Raw genomic sequence first — 24,301 nt, forward strand, 5'->3', positions numbered from 1 at the left:
GGCCTCGCTCCTTTGTGAAGACCGTCTCCGGGACCCAGAAAACAGACATTGCCCAGTTGCAAAAGCAGTTTGCTGATGTGTTCTCTCTCCTTCCAGGACGCACAAACCTCATAGAGCACGAGATTGAGACTCCTCCGGGCGTGACAGTGCGGTTACGACCCTACAGGTTACCTGAACACAAGAGAAAGGTGGTTCAGCGGGAATTAGCGGCCATGCTGGAGATGGGGGTAATAGAAGAGTCTCACAGTGCCTGGTGTAGCCCCATTGTTCTTGTGGTCAAGAAGGATGGGTCTATACGGTTCTGCGTGGACTATCGCAGGGTGAACGAGGTGTCACGATTCGATGCTTACCCAATGCCCCGGGTCGACGAGCTCCTGGACCGACTGGGCACTGCGCGTTTCTTTACGACACTGGATTTAACCAAGGGCTACTGGCAGATTCCTCTGTCGCCAGAGTCTAAGGAAAAAACGGCCTTCTCCACTCCGTTTGGGTTATACCAATTCACCACGCTTCCCTTTGGGTTGTTCGGGGCCCCAGCCACCTTTCAACGCCTCATGGACCGGGTGCTGCGTCCGCACGCTGCATATGCTGCCGCCTACCTGGATGATGTGATCATACACAGCACCACCTGGGCGGAGCATGTGCAGCAGGTCGGCGCGGTGCTGGAGTCCCTGAGGCAGGCGGGGCTTACGGCCAACCCGGGAAGTGTGCAGTTGGACGGAGGGAGGTACGGTATCTGGGGTACCACTTGGGCGCGGGCAGGTGCGCCTCAGGTGGACAAGACCGCCGCCATCGCAGCCTGCCCGCGGCCCAAGACTAAAAAAGAGGTGAGGCAGTTTTTGGGGCTGGCGGGCTATTACAGGCGGTTCATCCCGAAATTTGCAGAGCTGACCAGCCCCATGACTGACCTGACCCGGAAAGGTGCCTCAGATCCGGTCCAGTGGACGGAGCAGTGCCAGTTGGTGTTTGAGGAGGTAAAGCAAGCTCTCTGTGGGGAACCACTCCTTCACACACCTAACTTCTCTCTCCCTTTTACTCTGCAGACCGATGCGTCGAACAGAGGGCTGGGGGCCGTTTTGTCCCAGCAGGTAGGGGGGTTTGACCGCCCCGTGCTGTACATCAGCCGCAAGCTGTCGGAGAGGGAGGGCAGGTACAGCACGGTGGAGGAGTGCCTCGCCATCCGGTGGGCGGTCGACTCCCTGCGCTACTACCTCCTGGGACGCTCATTCACCCTCTGGTCGGACCACGCCCCGCTCCAATGGCTCCACCGCATGAAAGATACCAACGCCCGAATCACTCGGTGGTATCTGGCTTTACAGCCTTTTAATTTCAAGGTGATCCATAGGCCGGGGACACAGATGGTCGTGGCCGACTTCCTCTCCCGCTCTCATGGGGGGGAGGGGGAGTAGGTTAGGCCGGATGTTGCCCCGGCCTAAGTCGGGCGGTGGAGGTATGTGGCAGGGGGGTGTGTGTAAGCTCGGCTGCAGAGTGGGTGGAGCGGGGGTGTGGTTCAGGGAACGGTGTCTGATTGTCATCAGCTGGTCTGAGGACAATCAGACCAGCTGATGACAATCTGTGGGGGTGTATCTGCGAGGCTTTGGCTTCAAAAGGAGCTGGACGGGCTGAAGACGGGGTGGAGTGCTGGAGCAGAGACACTGTCTGCGGTCGTATCCAATAAAGTACATTACGAACTATCGCTCTGGCTGATCATTCCGTGGTGCTTAAAGGGGAACCTACCAGTGACGGCAAGACGCATTGTCACACTAAGGATGGGTTAAATGCAGAGAATACATTTCGTTGCCTGTGTACCTGTACTCTGTGCAATGACAATATATTGAATCCAATCCAATTAGTATGCAGCCCTAAGCAAGGCTAATATCTGATGATCTGCTCAGTATTGTTATTAAAATGAATTTGGAAAGAGTCTTCTCCCTCGATCTGCGAGCGAGCCAGCGCACCTCTGTGTGCAGCAGCAGTGACCATTTCTGCAGAAATGTACTCGGCTACTTACAAAGTCAACATAAATAACACAATTGATACAAATTATATAAATACCAGAACTTCGAGAAACTTTGCACCGCTGGTGTGAACGCAGCATTATAGTTTATGCCTTTTGCATATCGTTTGCATTGGTTGCATCTCGGAGGGGATGACGAGAACTCAACTCAGGTAATATAATAAGGATCATACGGAAGGAAAAAACATGCCAATCTCTTAATTATAACTTAACATGGGGATATTGTTATTATCACAGCTAAATGTTCCTTACTCAGTTCTTTTGTCTGTCATAAATGGACTTCCATAGGAAACAGCACAAAAATATGGTAAACATAAATATGACTGCAAATAGCTACAACTCTGCATACAAAATATATATTTAAAATCTCACGTAATGCCATTTTAATTAAAACATAGGGATATGTTTCGTGCACGAGGCTTAATTAGTCCCACTGACCTCCTACTTTTAAAAAAGTGACAGCTCCGCGATGTTACGTTTTTCTGCGGCAACATTGGTTCCGTTTAAAACCTGTTTCTCGTCGGACGTTATTATTAAACGGACCACAAACATGGCTACCCACGAAAAGTGACAATGGACACTTTTAGTTGTTACGCAAGAAAATAGTATTAAAAGAAGGGACTTTCTTTAAAAAAAGAAGAAGCATGGGTTATATCAGACACGTGGTGTGCGCCATGTCCGGCGGCGTCGACAGCTCTGTCGCGGCGTTGTTACTGAAGAGAAGAGGTGAGCGCGACCTGTCATGTCTGACCCGTGCACACTTGCACACACCTGCACTGACTTTGCTCATGTTAGATATGGTCGGCTGACCAGTTATTTTCTTTCATGTGAAGGTTACAGTGTGACAGGGGTCTTTATGAAGAACTGGGACTCACTGGATGAGACGGGGGTGTGCACTGCGGATAAAGACTGCGAGGACGCCTACAGAGTGTGTCAGACCCTGGACATCCCCTTCCACCAGGTGTCTTACGTCAAAGAGTACTGGCACGAAGTGTTCAGGTATTTGTCGCAGCCATGCATACATCGAGAAACACGTTTTTAAATTGTGTAACTCTTTAACGTCTCTCTCTCTGTTACCACTTTCAGTCAGCTGTTGAAGGAATATGAGAGGGGGAGGACGCCCAACCCGGATATACTATGCAACAAGCACATCAAATTCAACCATTTCCACAAGTATGCCGTCAACACTCTGGGTATGTGAACCTGCCGATATAAACTGTTTTAATATCTGCTCAGCAGTGGGTGGAAGTTGTAGATCAGAGGATTGAATTGAACTGATTTCAGTGTCGAACACACGATGCATGCAGCGTTTCATTCCCGTCGTGCTGTTGTTGACTAAGGCGCCGACGCCATGGCAACGGGCCACTACGCCATGACGTCGCAGGAGGACGAAGAGGTGTTCCAGCAGACGCACACCGCGCCGCCGTCGTCCACGCTCTTCAGAGATCGATTTGAGATCAGAAATCGTGAGAATTTGACGGGGAACGAAATTCCACCATCGCACCAGCTTTTTAACATCAGACCCTCTAGAAATCGTTCTTGTTCCTCTTTCTTTTCTTCTCCTCCTCCCAGCCGCACGGTTGTACAAAGGAGCAGATCTTCTCAAAGATCAAACCTTCTTCCTCAGTCAGATCCCCCAGGATGCCTTGCGACAAACCATGTTCCCGCTGGCCGGACTCACCAAAGACTTTGTCAAAAAGATGGCTGCGGAGGCCGGGTTTCACCACGTGCTGAAGAAGAAAGAGGTAGCCACACATGTGAATAACGAGGGCTACATCGAAAGGGATGCATTCATATTGTGTGCCAACAGTAAGCTTGTTCTTTCCAGAGTATGGGCATCTGCTTCATTGGGGAGAGAAACTTTGGAAACTTTATTTTGGAGGTAATTTCAAACACGCGAATGTGCCTTGTTTTCTTTAGTTTTATTGGTTTGAGAGAAACTTGTAAACATAGACTGTTTCTTTTTCTTCCCGTTTCTAGTATCTAGAACCCAAACCAGGAAACTTCGTCTCCATTGAGGACGGGACCGTCAAGGGAAGGCACAAAGGCATGTTCCTTGTTTGAAAGTTCGTAACTTCTCTGCCAAAATGAAGAACTGCGGAGTCGCTATTCGCTATATCTTCATTTTCTGCTTCGCCGATCCCCGTGGATATGCTCTAACCGTGTGTTCCAAACTACTGACTCACAGTGTACTTCCTGCTCCTTCTCTTGTCGTTTGCCCTCGTGTGTCTGTCCGTCCAGGCTGGTTCACCTTGACGCTGGGCCAGAGGGCGAAAATCGGTGGGCAGATGGGCCCCTGGTTTGTGGTGGACAAGGACATCGACACTGGAGATGTGTTTGTGGTGAGAACGTTTCTCTGGATTTACATTTAGTTTGTTACGGTGTCGTCAAGCGTGCAACGCTGCGTGAACCTGGACCAATGTTCGCTGTTGCTTTGTTCCCTAAATGTCATCGATCAGGCTCCGACTACCAACCACCCGGCTCTTTTCCGTGACACGGTGCGGACGGACCGCTTCCACTGGGTAACGTTTGACCCGCCTCCTGAACTCGTCAAGACCCAGATGATGGAGTGTCATTTCCGCTTCATCCACCAGATGCCTCTCAGTGAGTTGTGTGTTGTTCGTGATGTGCACTGATGAAACGAGTCTTCACCGAACAAATATAACCCACTTTTTGTTGTTGTTCCTTCTCTTTTTTGGCGCTTTCCAGTTCCCTGCACAGTGACGCTGAACATGAACGGCTCAGTGTGGATCACACTCTCGCAGCCAGTCAGAGCTCTGACACCTGGACAGGTAAAGGCACCTGCGTTACAGAATACAGCCTTGGGCCTTCCAGTAATGATGCCAGAAGGCTTTTCTCATAGTGGGAGCGTGTGCCTGCTTTCTTAGCCCTTCTCCACGTTCCTCCCCCAGTTCGCCGTGCTGTACAAGGGAGACGAGTGTCTGGGCAGTGGGAAGATCGTGCAGCTGGGGCCCAGTGAATACACTCTGCAGCGGGGCCGAGAGCGGCTGGTGGCAGCTGCGCAGCACAAGGAGCCGGCGACCCCCGAACCGGCCGGCTGAGCCCGGCCGCGGTGGGGATGTGGCGCATCGGGTAGAGCACACTGATCATGAGGACGAAGTGGGACACGGAGGCCGTTTTAGAGACCCCTTAACACTTTGATGTAACGATAGGACGAGAAAAAAATGGTTTCTGAGGTTATCTTCTGGCTGCTCGGATAAACCTTCTGCAGACTCTGGAGTGGAGACGAGGTGCAATACGTAATAACAAGAGTTGCTCAGTAACCGCTACCTCATTTTAATGAAGAAAAAAAAAGTTCAGGCTTTTCCGTCCGTTCACTTTTGTATCAATCGAACGTGGTGCGTTGCGTTGCCTTTTTTATTTATGCTCTGTAAAGTGTCCATAGTTCATTCACGAGGTCCTTAGATCTGTTTGCCGTGCACCGCAAAGGCCTGCAGCCCAGCAATATTATTTATTCTTTGAATGACGCTGGTAGTCTGAGTCCTTTTTAGTGATTTCTTCTCATATAGATATTTGATATAATAATAAAACTTAGTTACCCAGGGAAATAGGAATTGATTCAAAGCTAGCCAAGGGTTAATGACGAGTCCAGAGAGGGTGGACCCCATGTTTGGCCCTCCCATCTGTGAGTGGAAGTGACTGAAAAGTGATCATCTTGTTTATTCAGAATATTCATTCACTTTTCCTATCACTGCCATGTTGGCTCATGTCCGTCCTGATTGACTGTCACTCATGCTGCTGTGCCGACTGCACCCCTACTTTATGCTGGTGATCAATTTTAATCCATGACGACTGTGTTCTTTGAATCATCTTCAAAAAGCAAGGTGATTCATTTTTCCAAGTTTTTGTCTTGATATACGCAAACAAATAGGATTACAAAAGCAAATGCGGGTGTCTGTTATTGCAGCTCACATTGTGAGACGGTTGATTCTGTTTTCAAGTCAAAGATAATATTAAACTCAGCTGTTACTGGACTGCTTTATATTGTCATGCATATTGATTCCATTTTTTTAAATAATTGGATTTTTTTCTTTTGACATTGGACATTTTAAGTGCCCTTTCTTTTCAAATGGCGTTGTTGCAAGTTCTTCCTAAACTACAAACTGAATACTTTTTACCGGTGAAGGAATAAACCTGAATAAAAGTGATGTGTTGAATTGTTTTTCATCGGCCTCCACACCTAAATATGCCTTCCAGAGTCGCTAATGGTTGAGTAAATAATACAGTATAGTTGTGGATGGCTGTCGGGCCGTTTGAGATCCACGAGAGGGCGCTATTACACAACATCAACCTGTTGCTCTGAACTCAACATTGTTTTGTTGCACGATCAGCATACTTGTATATTTATCTGGATACTAATGACACTTATGTCAGAGCCTACTTATACACATTTGATATATCATAGTGTCTGTTTTCCCAGAAATGATCGAAGATTAAAAAAAAAGTGGAAAGTTCGTGTTTGTCATCTCATCTTAAAACTGGTTTTCTTTTGGGGAAACAATGATTAGAATACAGAGGAGAAATATCATGAAACAGGCAAATGAAAATGCAAGTTCCAAAAACTAAATATGGAAATTATTATATACTGTATTACATGGTTATCTAATTATTTTCAATAGCAAATACACAAATATTAAACCTTATCTAGTGGGAGTCATTCTTTATTTCAGAGAGATATGCAAATTACTGAGTTATGACCATTTCACATTCTCACCACGAGGACACTGTTATTTAACAAATGTAATTAATTAATACTTTTGTTAGTTTAATTTTTGTCAAGGTTTTGAATGACTGATACAAATTGAACTGCATCCACCTTTTTTTAGTATCAGTTTATTTGTGTGATAACTCAACATACTTTTCTCCATTGTTGATATTGAAAACTTACTTCAACTGCTTTTCTTGTTTATTTATTTTTTACACCATCAGTGCTTACAGCCACTTCAACGTACACACAATACACACTCCAACACGCATTAGGAATTTTACCCAGCTCTCACCCTATTGTAATAACAATACACTTGCGCGCATTGGTCACCCGGTCAGGTCCACTTCCTAAATCTCCATGAGAAAAAAAAAAAGCCGCCCCCCCATGAAAGCGTCCCAGAGGGGAACGCAGCAGGTTTATGGTAATACGCCTCTGAGGAGTAGAGGAGGAGGAGGAGGAGGCGGAGGAGAGCCACGGAGCCATTTTGTACTCATTTTCAACTCAGAGTGGGTAAACGCAGCTGCTGCGCGCCGTGGAGACGCCGACACTATGGATACCAAGCGTCTTTTCCCACGTTGAAACTTCACGATGAGGGCTAAAAGTAAAACGCGCTGTTGGGAGAGGGAGAGTTGAGTTTCGGTGAAGTTGAATGGGATTTTGTCAGGTTCACAAGCATGGAGATACCGATGTGTTGGATGTGGGTTTGTGTCCTGTTCAACGTGCCGCTCGTGGGGTGTTTGGAGATACACCTCTCGGACACCTTACAGCCCGGGACCCTTTTGGCGAACCTGTCACTTGGCCCTGGATGGACTTCTAAACTGGACCGGACTTTGTCCCCAAAATTCATCCAGAGCTTTTTCCAAGTTGGGAGACACGATGGGCTCATCCGTCTGTCCCGCAAAGTTCAGTGCGCGCACACGGCGAGGAACCCGGCGCCTGTTTACTTCAGGACCGTTTCCTGGACGTCCGGGGACGATATTCTGACACAGTTCAATGTGTTTGTCCACGGCCAGGACTGCTTTATTAAATACAAGAGAAAGAAATCGTCAGGTAAGCCCGACATTCACATTACACACCTGACAAAGCTGGAGGCGACTTCCTGCTTCCCGTCAGGTAAACTGCTTCTGAATGTCACGGAACGTTTGCCCACCTTCACGCGCACCATCGCCTTTTCGGACAGCGTGTGCGTCGGCAAAGAGCTCAGCGCAGTGTTCACGCGCGGGGCTCTGTTCCTGGCGGAAGACGTGTGTCTGGAGCGCCGCGGACAGCGCGCGGTGACTCTGCAGTGCGCGCTGCGCAGCTCCGCGCGCGGCGGCGGGCTCTCTGTGCTGCTGAGGCTGACGCTCGTGAAAGTGCCTCAACAACTTGAGTTCGTCCCGCAAAGCATACAGAAGTCGGGGACATTGATCCGCAGGGGGAAGCGACAGGCGAACGCGTCTCCTCAGTTCCAGCTGCCCAACTATCAGGTGTCCATCCCGGAGAATGAGCCGGCCGGCACGCGGGTCATCACCCTGAAAGCCACTGACCCGGATGATGGGGATGCAGGGAGGCTGGAGTACAGCATGGAAGCCTTGTTTGACAGCCGGTCCAACGACTTTTTCGACATAGACTCTCGGACAGGGAGCATAACAACCGTCCAGCCGCTGGACAGAGAAGTCAAAGACACGCATGTTTTCAAAGTCACTGTAATTGACAATGGCTCCCCCATTAGATCCGCCACTACTTACCTCACCGTCACTGTGAGTGACACTAATGACCACCGACCGGTGTTTGAGCAAACTGAGTACCGGGTTAGCATCCGGGAGAATGTTGAAACGGGGTTCGAAGTGATGACCATCCGAGCCACAGACGGGGATGCGCCCTCCAACGCCAACATGATTTATAAAATTGTCAACGGCGACGGAGTCAACTCTTTGTTTGAAATCGACTCCCGAAACGGCCTGGTGAGGATCAGAGAGCGGCCCGACAGGGAGACCCGGGCCAAGTACCAGCTCATCGTTGAGGCCAACGACCAGGGCAAAGACCCGGGCCCCCGCAGCGCCACCGCCACCGTCAAGATCACCGTGGAGGACGAGAACGACAACTACCCGCAGTTCACTGAGAAGAGGTACGTCGTCCAGATCCCGGAGAACGTGGCCGTCAACACCAGAGTCATCCAGGTGGACGCTAAGGACACGGACGAGGGGAACAACGGCAAAGTTCATTTCAGCATCATCAGTGGCAACGTTAAAGGACAGTTCTACATCCACTCCCCCACCGGCGTGATTGACATCATCAACCCTCTGGACTACGAGATGATTCGAGAGTATAATTTGCGAATCAAGGCTCAGGACGGTGGCAGGCCTCCCCTGATAAACGGCACGGGGATGGTGGTGGTGCAAGTGGTGGACGTGAACGACAACGCCCCCATGTTTGTCAGCACGCCTTTTCAGGCGTCGGTGTTGGAAAATGTGGCCGTCGGTTACTCTGTGATCCACATTCAAGCCATTGATAGCGACTCTGGCGAAAACGCCCTGTTGGAGTACCGGTTAACTGACACCGCACCGGGTTTTCCGTTCACGATCAACAACAGCACGGGCTGGATCACAGTGAGCGAAGAGCTGGACAGGGAGACCACGGACTTCTACACCTTTGGCGTGGAGGCGAGAGATCACGGGATACCGGTGATGTCCTCCTCGGCCAGCGTCAGCATCACGGTGCTCGACGTGAACGACAACGTGCCCACTTTTACCGAGAAAGTCTACTCGCTGAAGATCAACGAGGACGCTGTGGTGGGTACCAGCGTTCTGACAATGACCGCCGTGGACAGGGACATCAACAGCGTGGTGACCTATCAGATCTCCAGCGGCAACACCAGGAACCGCTTTGCCATCACGAGCCAGAGCGGCGGCGGGCTCATCACCTTAGCCCTCCCCTTGGACTACAAGCAGGAACGCCAGTACGTCCTGACGGTCACCGCCAGCGACGGGACGCGCTACGACACCGCGCAGGTGTTCATCAACGTGACGGACGCCAACACACACCGGCCCGTCTTCCAAAGTGCCAACTACCAGATAACGCTCTGCGAAGATAAGCCGGTGGGCTCCGTCGCGGTGATGATCAGCGCGACGGACGAGGACACGGGGGAGAACGCTCGCATCACGTACGTGATGGAGGACAACGTCCCCCAGTTTAAAATCGACTCGGATACGGGCGCCATCACGACACAAATGGAGATTGATTATGAGGACCAGGCCTCCTACACGCTGGCCATCATCGCCAGAGACAATGGCATCCCTCAGAAATCTGACACCACCTATGTGGAGATTATCATCCTCGACGCCAACGATAACACGCCCCACTTTCTTCGGGACAGGTACCGAGGGACCGTGTTTGAAGACGCGGCCGTCTTTACCAGCGTCCTCCAGATCTCTGCTTCAGATAGAGACTCTGGCTCCAACAGCAGGGTGAGCTATACGTTTCAGGGTGGCGATGACGGAGAGGGGGATTTCTATATCGAGCCGTACTCTGGCATCATCAGGACTGCTCGCAAACTGGACCGGGAGAATGTTCCCGTCTACAACCTGAAGGCCTACGCTGTGGACAGGGGGGTTCCGCCGCTGAAGGCGTCCGTTCCCGTCCACGTGGTCGTCCAAGACATCAACGACAACGCTCCAGTGTTCGAGAAGGACGTGCTGTTCATCGACGTGGAGGAGAACAGCCCGGTGGGGTCCGTCGTGGCCCGGATCACCGCCTCTGACCCCGACGAGGGCACCAACGCTCAGATCATGTACCAGATCGTAGAAGGGAATATTCCGGAGGTTTTCCAGCTGAACATCTTTAACGGCGACCTCACCGCGCTCACAGACCTGGATTACGAGGCTAAAACCGAGTACGTCATCGTGGTCCAGGCCACCTCGGCTCCGCTGGTGAGTCGGGCCACCGTGCACGTCCGCCTTCTAGACATGAATGACAATACGCCGGTGCTGCAGGACTTTGAGATTATCTTCAACAACTACATCACCAACAAGTCCAACAGCTTCCCAGCAGGAATAATAGGAAAGGTACCAGCTCATGACCCGGATGTGTCGGATAAGCTACGGTACAAGTTTGAGTCTGGAAATGAGCTCAACCTGCTGCTGTTGAACGAGGACACGGGGGATCTGAGGCTGAGCAGAGACCTGGACAATGACAGGACCCTAGAAGCACCCATGACCATTTCTGTCTCAGGTAAGAAAGAACATTCCTTTAACCTTTTTTCCATGTCAGTTCCGTGTGCAACAGGGTGATAAAATGTGTTAAAAATGGACATTTGGACATCACCGCATGAGATGCACTCAGTCAATACACAATCTGCTGTTGACTAGAGACCGAGGGCAGGTTTCGGCTGTGGCGCTGACTGTGTGTTGAGTGTTGGCTGCAGGCATATGCAGGATCCGGTTGTGCCGCTTTTGTGCCATTCGGATGATGAATGTATTGTGTGCAAGTGGTTGGTTGAGTTCATAAAAAAGAAGGTGTTATATTAGCAGGGCACCCTGATAACTGAGCCGCTTTGTTCTCGCACATCTGTGGGTGTCTGATGCACACTCGTGCACACACACACGCACCTGACTTCCCTCCCTCGGAGCATATAAGCTGCACTCTTTTTGAAGTGGCTGAACATGGTGGATGTGCGCGGCGGAAAGATTGATGCACATCTTGTGGCGAGATGTCTCCCGTGATTTCACCAGAATAACCTACGATGATGTGGATGGTATCTCGCACGCACTTTTATAACTTTAAAATATGTGTTTGGATTATTCGCGTGTTAATATTACGAGGTCTTGCAGAAACAAAAGGCCGTAAGTCGATTTTTTCTCCCCCACCACAGCAGCAGACTTTGTTCTTTCATGGTTAAAGATTAGACGAAGGCAAACACTGAGCACTCACTCCTCACTTGCAAGAGTCAAGCGTACACGCACGCACACATGCACACACACACACACACACACACGACTCTGTCACCTGTTGACAACTGGTTGCTCGACCGTCTTTTCTTTTCTCATTCTCCATCTCTCTGGTTGATCTTTTAAAGCACATTAAGCCCTGAAATGGGCAAACAGCCCAACACAGCTCGACCTCCGTGTCATTTCATCATCTCTTTAAACTAAGGAATGCGTATCGCACATACTACAGTGATGTAAATGAGCTCCTATGGACCAGGATGCACTGGGGCAAGCCCACGCTCACAGTATTTAATCTAATCAAATTCATGGTTATTTTTAACGCTTTTCATCATTTTCGACGGCTAGAAATAATTCCCAGAACGTTTAGCAAAGCGTTTCTTGGGGTCAACTTTCATATTTCTCTTTGATCATTTCATTTCAGGGGCATTTGACCCCTTTGCCAGCAGTGTAGTGTTCTTGAGCAGGACTTAAAGCGGCATTGTTATACACCATGGTTCATTGGGCAGTGGAAGGCTTCCCCCAGATGTCACCCCTTTTTCTCCAACAGTGTTTTTCTTAAAGGACTTGTGCCCTGTCTTTATCTTGGACAAAGGGCAAACTGTCCTTTTCTAAGTGCTTTATGGCCCTTATAGACAACCTGTGGAGCAGCGACTGACCACAATAGCCACCGGCCTTGCCGCCCTCATTCACTGCATTCATGTTTGTGGGGAACAGCTGACGGCTCTCGCCTATCCCAGACAACAGTGACCTCATAATGGTCCCAAAGGGGATTGGACCCCTTTTTTGTTCTTGTACCCATGAGTGGGTGCAGACACAACTATAAGCAATCATGTGGTTGTCACCCCCCTCTTTCTTTCTTTTTGTGGGGGGGGGGGGGGGGGTGGCTCAGACTGATGTCAAGTGTTAGGTAACCATTACCGCTGCTGTCTTGACCTTTCAACCCCCGGGTTCTTGGGAGAGGAAGGCCTGAGGGGGTTGGTGAGCTAATAGCACTTCTCAGATTGTGTCTCGGGCTCAAATGGTCTCCCATATTCTCTTTTGGCATATTTAGTTTTATTGCGTGGTTGTTGTTTTCTTTTCTCATTCATCGGCCCCATGTCGAGGGCCCGAGTCGAACCGGTATTCGATCTGTTGATGTATCAGTGAACATCTTGGTTGCTGGAGGAGATCGTTCTCCTTAAATCCTCTTAATCAAAGCTCTTCCCTGAACCTGTCGAAGCGCAGGCGCTTTTATTGTGGCGAACAGAAGGCCTGAGAATGTTGATGAAACACAAGAACGCCCTGATAACTCTCCCGAGATGCACTCACTTTCAACAACCTGCTCGCCACAACACTATCTTGTGCTGGTGTGTGTGTGTGTGTGTGTTGCTGAATAGCTAAAGGCTATGTATTCTCATGTAAGAGCTCTTAGCTTAACTCCCAATCTTACTTAAAACCCTTCGCTCTGTTTTCTAACCGGCAATATCAAACTGCCACACATAACACAGTTGTATTTCAGCGTAGTGCTCCTCTATCGTTGCTTTCTCTTCTGTTTTTAAACTCTCAGGGTGTCACACGCTGAGCCCCTTCCAGTCAATGACAGGTCTGGGATTGCTTACTAGTCAAAATTAGCCCGCAGTGCTACACAGGAAACCCTCGAATCCTCATTTCACCAATTTGTTTTGTGGTTGCAAACACAATTACACTCCCAGATTTTGATTTCCAGAACTGATAGTCAGACCCCATTATCTGATGCCAAGATCGTGTTGTGAATAAGCCGCCACTGTCAGCTTATTCGCCCATGTAACCACCACATTCTTTTATCTTTCATTTCTTTTTCTTCTTCTTTCTTTATGGGAAACATTCAACCAGCTATGTGGGGCTCACAACGGCCAAAGTTTAAAAAGCTTGCACCGACCGGCTATAGGCGGAGTCGAGTTGTATCATTCTCACCTGAAGGAGGATGCATGATTGATGCTACAGCCTAATTATTTTTTTCACCTCGACTCTGATCTTTTTCCTTAACCTCGGTGAGCGGGACGGCGTGCCGCTACACGCACGCACGCACACACACACACACACACAGTCCTCCCCCTTGTTTCCCCCATGGGGATTTCTTCACTGAGCTTCCATGCCTTCGGTTTGGCTCTTAATCCCGTTCGAGGAGTTGCATAGTTCAGCTTTTTTACATTTATGTTCTCGTCCCCCCCCTCCCTCCTCGCCCTCCCCCCTCCAACACACAATTTCTCTGCTTCCTTCTTCCCCTTTCAATACACATACTTAGATTCCTACTGTGACACAAGAGCTTCAGCTTTGTACCTATTTTATGTGTGCACCCACTGACCTTCCACTTAAAAGCATTCCTGTGAAAGCCACTTTATTTATAAGGAAAGGTGTCTCTTCGTCGGGAGGCGCAGTTGCTCTTGTGCAATACACTGTGAGTGTTGGGCCTGCCCTCTGTATGAATTGTGTAGCTTTTCATTCATTCTCTCTTCCCACATCATCATCATTATTATCATCATCATCATAACCTGATCCAGCAAGTAGTCTTCCTCTGTTCTGCATCCATCCCTTGTCCGTGGTTTCAAATCCTTATTTGGCCACGAACAAGAGCGCACATTGGGAAAGACAAATGACTACCCTGGGAGTCATGGAACAAATATCCTCCTGTCAGACTCCTGTTCTGCGTTTCCCCCGTCTTTCCCCCCAGGTAACCCTCACATGTTCGATGTTCCAACAAGCGAGAAGCGACTCCTCTCTTGAGCTGTGGCGGAGGGCGGTGATGACACACACGTGACCTCTCACCTGTGAGATCAAAGCAGGACATGGGGTTTTACACACACGCCCAGCGGAGGGAAATGACCCTGAACCTTTCTACACATGACTTCTGACCTCCCAATCTGATGGATGGGGAATAGAGAGAGGGAGGGGGGTTGGAGACTGAAAGAAGACGTGTGAAAGAGTGATATTGTCTATGTGGCCCTTAGTGGCTATAGTCAAAAGTCAAAATGAAGAGAGGTAAAGTGGAATAACTACAATAACAAGCGCATATGTGTGTGTTTCAAACAGCTGCCGTCTGCATGGATGGAGCCTGTGTGCTTCCGTCCTGTTCGCAGCAGCTCATATGTTCTCCTGCAGTGTGTGTGTAAGATATGCTGCCATTCCCAGGCTTGGCACTGTCGGTAATTGATATTGGGAGATCCCATTCATTCCTAAGAATGCCTTTAAACTGCGCCCCTCTCCACATTCCCCTCTGTGTCCTCCCTCCTTCGCTCCTATCTCACTGCTCTTTCCTCTCACCCTCTGAGTCATTGTCTCATGTCTTCTCGGTCTTGCTTCGTCTCTCTTTACTTTTCCAAAGGAGCGCACCCATCGCTCTGCCGTGCGCCTGGAGAGTGTTGGCGTCCCGCTGCTTGGTTGCAGAAGCTAAATCTGTCCCATAAACGCATTCAATGTCTGCCCTTCTTGCTTTCTCTGTCCGTCCACATGCCTGTCTGCATGCCTCCGTGCCTGTATATATTTATCTTTTTGCATGTGCGTGATGGAAAAACTGTGCAGGTTGTAATAACTCTGCCCCCCCCCCTGCCCCCATCTCCATGTCCCTGTTTGTGTGTTCGACGAGCGGGAAAAGGAATCGCGCCCGCCCTTAATCTCGTACATCCACCGTGGGCTTTAATTTGTGGGTCTGTGTTTGCATGTGAGCCTCCGGGCTGGAGGCTGGAGTTTGAAGTGGAAATGCCGGGAGGGGAGGGGGGGGGGGGGGGCGGGATCAGGATCGGTCGGGCACCGTTTGACTCTCATGTCTGAACACTCAATTACAGGCTAGAGAGAGGAGGGACATTTAAGGATGTGAGGCTGTCTGCCGATGCCGTCACAGCCTGTGAGAAGGAGGAGGTGATTGTGGGATAGGTTGGGGTCAAACTGCTCCCGTTACCTCAAATTTACTTTGTGTGCTGCTTAGGTTTCATTTTTCTATTCTTTATTCATAGGGACATACAGGTACATTTAACACACCTACCACTGCTTGTTTGGCGGCATCTGAATCTTACATCTCACTCGGGCTCGAAAGCGAGGTGTCTTCCCAGCATGCAAGTGTGCGTGCTGCGGGGGGTTGTTTGTTTGCAAACAACCATGTTTTGTGTGTCCGGGTTCAGCAAAGTAGAAGTGGTGGAATTCAGAGTGAGATTGTAACTTTTCCCCCTCGTTATGTGTAGATTATATGTGAGAGTTTCTTCTCTTTTTTTCCGTTAAATGTGAGTATATACATTTTAAGTTTTTAATATATGTGTGTGTGTGTTCTATTTAGTGAGAAACGGCCTTCATCTGGTTTGTTACACAGATGCCAACCACAATCCTATCCCCCTCTGTCTCACACACACACACAGAGAAAGAGGGGCAGGGTTATCTCTCGTTTACATGCTGCAGGACAGTGATTTCCCCACTCAAACTCCAACAGGTTTTGGGAGGTGGAGGGGTCGTACTTGATTGTAACTCGACACACCTCTCTCAGTCCCCTTTCCTTTTCATTCTTTCTCACTCGGACGACACAGTACTCCCCTTTGTCCCGCTCACCGAGGAGGCAGGGAGAGAGCGTCGCGGCTCGCCGGCGGCTCACGAGTGTGACATTACATGCGTCACGATGTGCGGTGACCAGCTGCAGGAATGTTAAGTGGCGGTGAGGTCGGGGCTGAGGGTGTATACGGCGCTATGTGGCCACAGGGAATGACAGGTGTGACAACGAAGACGAAGAAGGCAGAAGAAGAGGAGATGATAAGGGGACGGTTGGAGCCTCGGTGCACTGGGAGCCTGTTGGGGCTCATATCTATTTTTGATGGTTTTACACAATACAAATATTCATCTCGATGTACGAGTTAGTCTTATTTATGTTTCTAAGGTTTAGGCTTTGACAGTCGGCCTCTCTGCTGCCGTGGTATGGCAACAGTCTTATGTGAATGACGTGACAGTTACTTGTTGTCACAGCAACATGGATACATTTAGACATACGTGTTTAAATACTTGACATGTGTAGGTTGCATGTCATGAGGTCAGATTGTTTACTGATGTATCGAATCTACTTATGTGGTGCACATGGGAACTGTCATGTGACTGTGTCAACACAATGAGCCTTAGTTTGGGAATCTGTTCTATGTTTCACCGGTTACTTTAAAATTACAGTTTGCCCTTTAGCTGCATAATTTACTGTTCAACTGTTGGAAACCAGACTTCAGTCTGAGGGGTCCAGGTAGTTCTTCAGTCTTGGCCGAAGGCCAGAGGAAGCCAAGTGTCCATCACCCAGGCCTCAACAATGATGGACAACCGGCCTGAGGAGCTGAGGCCTGTTAACTCGCTGCAGTCTTGTCGAACTATTCTTAAAAAACACAGATCTGTGGCAGAAAGCAATCTTACCAATGTAAGAGTTGTGTCAATCTTCTCATCTAACTCTCTGCAAGAAATAATATCCCAAAAGGCATCCATTATTACATTTAATTCTTTGTCTTTTATATTGCTAAATAATGTATTATTGGCTGTTCAATTTATATTTGAGAAAAGTCAGAAAAAGACACAAAGAAGAAAGAGCAATATAATGTTCTTCAACGATACGTAACAATTTTAAAAGTTCAAATACTTTGCTGTTTGGCGTGTAGCTGGAACCTCTGCTCTCATCCTGTATGTAATTACTTATGCCACGAACTGTAACTTCATATCTCAGCCATTACTAAGGACCAACCCTTGCTCTCTGTGTATTTGCCCAACATGTAATGCATTGGGTATGGTCCTCACAGCTATTAAGACTTGGCATTGGCGCTGACAATGCAGGTAATAGGATGAAGTGACAAACAGCTTAAATAGATTGAGTTCACTGGCACAAACAGACCCATATCTGTTCAATGTTTATGCCCCATTGCTTCATCCAGACCTAAACAAAAAAGGTTCCCTTCGGGAAAAAAATGTATATCGACAAAACTATCCTTTGATAGAAGAAATGCCCCTTTATGATTTTAGAAAAATATGTTTAAATAGACTAGAAACGTTTTTTGAGTTAAGAGTTCGGATGAAAACATTTATGTCAACGCGTTTCCTGAAAGCTGAAACCATCTTATAATTGGCCTTCTGTATAAACCAGATTGGGGCTTTAACACAGACCCTCTACAAGTGTTGAGTTTGGAATTTTTCGTCATTCTCCCTTTAGCGACGGCCAGAGAAGGAGCTGGTGACAGGCGTAACCCTGACAGTTAATAGCTGTATGTGTGGGAACTTGTTGATGCACGCTTGGCTCTCAAACTGTTGCTCCTTTATATCTTACTATCTGTCAAATAGCACTCGACTTTCCCCAAATGTTATCTTTACGATTAAGTCTCAATCGTGCGTAGACTACAGGTGGTGTTGATGTGTCCATAGATCCTGTGTAGATGTATTACTGTAGTGCCTGGTATCATGGAGCATATAGCCTACCATGATTCATCTTATACTTTGATTTATGACCAAATACCCACAAAACTAATTTAATTTTGTTCACTGTAGCTCGTTACTTTGTCCTCGGTGCTAGTTAGCTACTTTTAGCATGCTAATAAGCACACGCTTGGGGAGCATGCATGCTAAACATCAACAGGTTAGCTCTGTCGCTATGAGCCTGTTAGCATGTAGCTCCGAGCAGCAAAGTAGCTACTTTTAGCATGCTAACAAGCACACGCTTGGGGCGCATGCATGCTAAATATCAACAGGTTAGCTCTGTCGCTATGAGCCTGTTAGCATGTAGCTCTGAGCAGTAGGCTACAGCCGCACAGAGCAGCTCGCATGGTCTTTTTAGACCTAGGCTACTGAACGTTTTATTTGCTCCGTGGATTCTTCTTGTCTGCTGTTAGCGTTTGTTGATCCCCGGAAGGTCAAGCACAAAAGGATTTACTGTCTTGCTCAGGGGCACTTCAGTTGCCTGGATGGTTACTGTCATGAGGGGATTTGAACTCTGAAAGAGGAACATTTTGGGAATAATCTTACCCCTTCTCCCTTTTCCCCCCCAATGTGTCAGTCACAACTGCTGTCATCATGGGTGTCACCTTACAGCCTCGTGACAGCCTTGTGACAGCTTCTGCTCCACTCTGACAGCACCGTTCTTTTGTTAGCTTTTAGAGGGAAATATGTGTGCACTTATTATGCATTATCACACACATATAAGAGCGCATGGAGCATCCCAGGCGAAGCGAACACCACACCCTAGGTCACACTTGGCTCGTACAGGCGGAGCGGCTTAGGCTTCTGTAAGCATTTCAAAGGAACAGACTTATCTTGGGGATTGAAGCTGTGTATGATTTATCCAACACCTCCAGGCCTCGTCTTTTAACAGAGAGGGAGAGACGGATACCTAGATGTAGACAGAGAGCGCTCCGAGGTATAGCCTATTGGGTTTGCGCTGCCTTTTGAGAAGGTGTCAAGACGCTTCTTTGAACTTAGACATCCTCCTGTTACATTTTGGATTAGGAACACATATAGACACACACAAGAACACATCCATAACCTGTGTATAAGCATGTATTTTCACTTGCAAATGCACATGCACATGCAGCCGTCGCCCTCCTGTCCGTCACACATGCAGCGGTATCTCTTCCCCTGGAGTGTTGAGGCCAAGTTTCACACAATGATCTCTTCCACCTTTTATTAGGCACACAAAAAATCTGCCTCTCCCTCCCAAAAATGTCTTCAGTTACACGTGTATCAAAGTAACGGCTTTGTGGAGATTTTGCCATTTATTAGAAGGTCATCATTTATAATCTAAAAGCTTTTTTTGATCCATACTTTAATAACATAATGATGTATATGTAGATTTAAAAACATGCAAACAACTTAAAGCGGAGCAGTATGATTCAATACCTTTTTCACAAAAAATAAGGTTTATTTAGATCATCAGAAATCCAAACAATCCTACCAGTTTTGCGCCTACAAATGAACTTAGTAGCCTAAGTCTGTATGTTTAAAGATAAACTAGACCCGATGCCTTCCTTATCTTCATCACTGTTTAAAGATTTCCAGCTGCACTCCAGTCCTGACACCTCTGTTAGGTGGCAGGACAAGGACCCACAATGCCTTCCTCTGTCTCCAATCATCCCACGTGATGTTTTGAAAATGACAAACATGCTGTAGCCCACTTCAGCAGCGCCTCAATTAAATCAAATCCGGGGTTACAGTAAGGAGCTGTTGGTCTGCGTGCATGAGTTACCGTGTGAATTAGATCAGGTGAATGTGAGGAATCAGATCCTACTTATTCCCTGGCGTCTCTTCAGTGAGAAGAGCTGTGAGGAGGAAGCCTTCCGACTGTGCGTTGAAACCTAAAACATGTCCAGAGACTTCAGTCAGTGCGTTTACATGATGGTATAATTCGAATCTTTCTTTAGTCGGACTATGCTATCTTTTGGGTCATCTGCTATTATCCCAATATACATGGCAGTGAGTAATTCGAATCATTGGCCGAAAGCATGTCATATCCGATACGATAGGTGGTGCTGTTTTCATTACAACTCGTGGTGATACAGCCATTTCCGCTTGACCTCTTCACCACCACCAACAACAACCAACAACAACAACATCAACATTTCGAGAAAGAACCATGAACTTTAGTAGCCTATGTTCAACTCCTTCAATACATTAAGCATAAATTCTGTCTGCTCTTCGGTCCAGAAATGTGTGGTGGCTCTTGTGTTCTCCATAGCGTTGTTTGCAGCGCCGCCGCTCCCATAACGCGCGCTGCGCGTAGGGCACCAAGTCCTGAGGGGGCAACACAAAATAGGCAACTAAAAAAGTTCTCAATAGTTAGAATATTTATAATGCCGATATTATTTCAGTCTAGAAATATTAAGCGCCTTTTAGGCATGTATATGACAAAACAGGCAGAACAAGAGAGATATTTAATCGCTCAGCTGTAGCGATCGCAACTTCTGTGACATCAGAGCTCTCCACTTGACTTTGTGTGGATGCTAATGCACTGCAACAAAGTGGGATGTTGGCTAACGGTGCTTCTGGTAGACGCTAGTGCGTTAAGAGACTAAGAGACTCTCCTCATGGCAGATAGGCTGCCGGAATCAATTCATTTTTATTTAGCTCAGTGGATAATGGAGACATCCATTCCTAATAGACTCTTGTAGATTAATCCAATGCAGCAAGGCAAGACAGGCACAAGTCCCTTTAAGGAAGAAATGTGAAGTCATTGAATGTACTGGTTAGGTTCAGTAATTTGTTGGCTGCAAGGAAAAAGATACATTACCATCTCAGCCCCATAATGGTGAAGGAATAGTCTCCCCATGTCCTCTGAAAGATCCCATCAGACAGCACCGTGGGTTCAAATCCACCTCAATCAAGAGGCGCGGGGACAGGACTAGTCAAGCCCTCGTTTAATGTCTGCTTTCTGTCAGGCCGGCAAAAAGTGACCCGATGAAACGGTGCGGGTTCAGGGGTCGTGACCTCTGATTACGGTCACTTTACCTTGGGTCCCCCCAGGTCACGCAGACAAAGTGGAGGGCTTAGATTTTAGCAGCTGAGGGCTCCATTGTCTTATCTGAGCAAACCTTCACTTACTGCAGGCGAGGGTCATCCGGACTGTCGGTCCATCTCACCTTCTGTTTGTCACAGTCACGTGCGTCTTTCTTGGGGAACGTGCACAGAGACAGACGCCCTTTTTCAGACGTGGAATAAGTTAATAAGGACTTGAATAAGGATTACAAATATATATTTGAATTATTATTGATGTTTAAATTAAAGATTAAAGAATCTATTAACATCAGAACAATTTATTCGGCTTGTGTAACTTTTGCCAAATCTAAAATAGGGTCTGAAATAAAGCATTTTTACCTAGCGAAGTATGACTACCGAGGAAAAGGTGTCCATGTAAACAAATGTGTGGATTGGAGCGCACCTGTTTGATCCAGAGCTGTGTGCTGAGTCAGCGGTCGCTATCTTTTGCTCACTAAGCAAATATTTGCCCATTCATTCAGCATGCAATATTTTCAATTATAATTGTTTACCGTACTGTTTAATATAATAGGCCTGATCGTCAGATACATAGTTATCATCAGTCATTCATGTGTGTGATGTAATTGCTGCCCTCGTTGGAGTTTCATATTCAAACTCTAGCCGAACAGGAACACTTGATGGTTAGACTGAAATAATGATTTACAGCTTGTGTCTCGGTGAATGCGGAAATTCGTATTCCCTCTTAATAAGAGATCCCACCTTAGAGACCAAAGTAAGTTGGGTATTCACATTTCAGTCTGCGGTGACCGCGCCCACAGACCATCAGCGGTTCACACAGCTGACAGTCAAGCCTTCATTTGTATGTTTTCTTCCAGTTTCCAATCCATTTATTTTCCTTGTCTCCCTCTATATTATAATACAGTACTCTTACCGACAAGCTGCTTTCACATGAATGGTACAGGTTAGGAAGAGGCTCAGTTTTAACGTGTCAAAAGTGTCTGTGGGTGTCTTCAAATGCTGATGTCCTCTCTACAGCCAGCTCTCACCCCAGCCGGCGGCTTTGTCTTGTTTGTGTGAAGTGATTGTCTCAACGTGTCAAGAGTCACACAGGTTACAATGGGCTCACAGGATGAGGCATTTCAATTTGGGGGTTCAATGGGGACCTTTTATTACAGGGATCAGAGGGACGTTGAGTACTTTTCAGCTCATTTCTTAGGGACAGAAGTGGTTTGTGACACTGAGAATAAAGTTTTAAAACTCTATTTTTAGCCTGTCGTTAGTTTTTGGATGTTTCCCCATAAGCATGATTGTGTTTTCTATAGGCTCATCATGAAAGATGGGCGGCTTTTTTCAAAACTGTTGGAGCAGATCATGAAATAAACATCTATTTACTTCACCACTTTGCAAACTAATTATTTGCTTATTTTATCCCATTTTTAAAAACTCTCAGCATGTTTTGTTGGTCTTTACAAGCCTTCAGTAAAGTCTGTGGTCACATGTTGTGAGCTGGTGCTGATGGTTTTGTGCAGGATCAAGGTTCCCACATTTCTGGAGGCCCCTCGGTCGTGTATACGCGACATGTGCTTCATGTAAGCATTCGACCGGGTTCTCGGGTATTCCCGTCGTTGGTGTTTCAGCCCCCTGCCATACATCTGATACCACATGTGCGTAATGGCCTGGGTGTGAGGTACGGAATGAGTTGGTTGGGCTCCAGACTGCTTACAGTTTAACTTACTGAGCGAGGGTCTCCCGGGACGACAGCTGGCTCCCCATGCCTGGCATACTGCAGCTCTCCGACACATCCATCACTCCATACACACACACACACACCTATACATGTGTACATTCCTGGGCGATGGAGAATGGCTGCCCACTTCTCCCAATAGACATGAGGCGAGGCTGGGTTTAAATGTCGTACTGCATTTTGACAAAAGATAAACGTCGATATCTGCAGAGTTGTAAACTGTTTGTGCCGAGGGGACGGACTCCGATATGAGTCGAGGCCTGTCGGTGTCGTAAGACGGAGGTGAGGTGAGCTGTGGTTAGCTGTGGTTTGGCTTCAGGGCAACTCGGTTCTCAGCTGGGGTAATAAACCTTTGGCACACACACATTTATACGCATGTGTGCGTGTATAAACAGTCAGCATTGTATTCCCACTCATACCTGCTCTGGGCAGTCACTCAGTGGGGGGCTGATAAAGTGGAAATGGCCTATTATTATGAAGGCGATGACGGCAGCCTGCATACTTCTGGTATGGCATATAGCGGAACCTGTATCGCACGTAAAAACGTTTTTATTCCCCACCAATATCTCTCTTATTCTCTCTCTTGCCATAGCTGTGAAGTGTGAACTCATGATCCCCTTCCCAGAGGATAAATCCTGCTGACTTTGGTCATTTCGTGCCATCAACAAATCTCTTTTTTCCCAAATGTTTCCAATACTTTGGTTTCCAACCAAATGTCCATAAAAATAATACCATTTCCATCAGCCGCAGCTGGACTTTGAGTTTAGTGCTTATTAGCACATGTTGGCATTCTTAACTAAGGACACACACACAGACATGCACGCACACACACACACACCCACACACACACACACTCTTATCATCATCATTCCCTCTTTTTCTTCAGGAAAGCTACAGACCTCCCACCTGGATTAAGCCACATCTGGTGAGGGGGAACAGATCCAGGATCAATAGAGAAGACACACTCTGACACACACACTTGCATCGGTATCTTCCTTGAGGTCACTTCTCTTCCTCCTTAAAAGCCTCATCATTCCAGCCTCCACCACAGGAATGAGTTCACCTGCGAGCAAAACCGAGAAACACCTTTATAATCGGACTTCATAAGTGTGTGTGCGTGTGCTGTAGGGCTTGTGCACATGCATGCAGCGGGGGAGTTGACTTTCAAATACACACTCCAAACACATTAAAGGAAGCAACTTGCCCTGTCGAAATAAATGCCTGAGGCACCCGCTACAACATTGACATCCCCCTCTCCTGTCACACACACACACACACACATCATAATTTACTGTTTCCCCGCCCTGATAACAGCCGCCCCCCCCCCCCCCCTGTATGGTATCTGTGATTTTAAAGAGCACAAAGATAAGATGTAGTGAAGTCGTTTAAAATAAAATAAAGTAACTGTGAGCTGTGTTAGAGATTCAATGTTGAGGGAAACACAAATA

At 47.6% G+C, this 24,301-nt stretch overlaps 2 protein-coding genes across 7 annotated transcripts in view; both read left to right on the forward strand.

The window, feature by feature from the left end:
- Positions 1-2,584: 2,584 nt before the first annotated feature.
- On the forward strand, positions 2,585-6,186 carry trmu (tRNA 5-methylaminomethyl-2-thiouridylate methyltransferase). The gene is made up of 11 exons (XM_056424927.1): positions 2,585-2,743; positions 2,851-3,016; positions 3,104-3,210; positions 3,358-3,483; positions 3,590-3,762; positions 3,846-3,899; positions 3,998-4,064; positions 4,259-4,359; positions 4,477-4,621; positions 4,727-4,809; positions 4,930-6,186. The coding sequence occupies exons 1-11, from the start codon at positions 2,662-2,664 to the stop codon at positions 5,077-5,079; spliced, it is 1,254 nt and encodes a 417-aa protein (XP_056280902.1). The 5' UTR covers positions 2,585-2,661; the 3' UTR covers positions 5,080-6,186.
- A 715-nt stretch (positions 6,187-6,901) lies between these two features.
- celsr1a (cadherin EGF LAG seven-pass G-type receptor 1a) overlaps positions 6,902-24,301 on the forward strand; it is an 89,925-nt gene continuing 72,525 nt past the window's right edge. For all 6 annotated transcript variants that reach the window (XM_056424705.1, XM_056424704.1, XM_056424707.1 and 3 more), the window contains exon 1: positions 6,902-10,955. In XM_056424705.1, the coding sequence (XP_056280680.1) occupies positions 7,421-10,955 (3,535 nt within the window). In that variant the 5' untranslated portion in view covers positions 6,902-7,420. The remainder of the gene's footprint in view (positions 10,956-24,301) is intronic.

This window comes from Pseudoliparis swirei, chromosome 10 (assembly GCF_029220125.1).
Source record: "Pseudoliparis swirei isolate HS2019 ecotype Mariana Trench chromosome 10, NWPU_hadal_v1, whole genome shotgun sequence".
Classification (NCBI taxonomy): domain Eukaryota; kingdom Metazoa; phylum Chordata; class Actinopteri; order Perciformes; family Liparidae; genus Pseudoliparis; species Pseudoliparis swirei.

Excerpts from the sequence above, each read along its gene's own strand:
- trmu (XM_056424927.1), top strand. The coding sequence starts at position 2,662 with ATGGGTTATATCAGACACGTGGTGTGCGCCATGTCCGGCGGCGTCGAC. Across the intron at positions 3,900-3,997 it reads TTGGAAACTTTATTTTGGAG|TATCTAGAACCCAAACCAGG; the intron begins GTAATTTCAAAC and ends TCCCGTTTCTAG. Across the intron at positions 4,622-4,726 it reads CATCCACCAGATGCCTCTCA|TTCCCTGCACAGTGACGCTG; the intron begins GTGAGTTGTGTG and ends GGCGCTTTCCAG.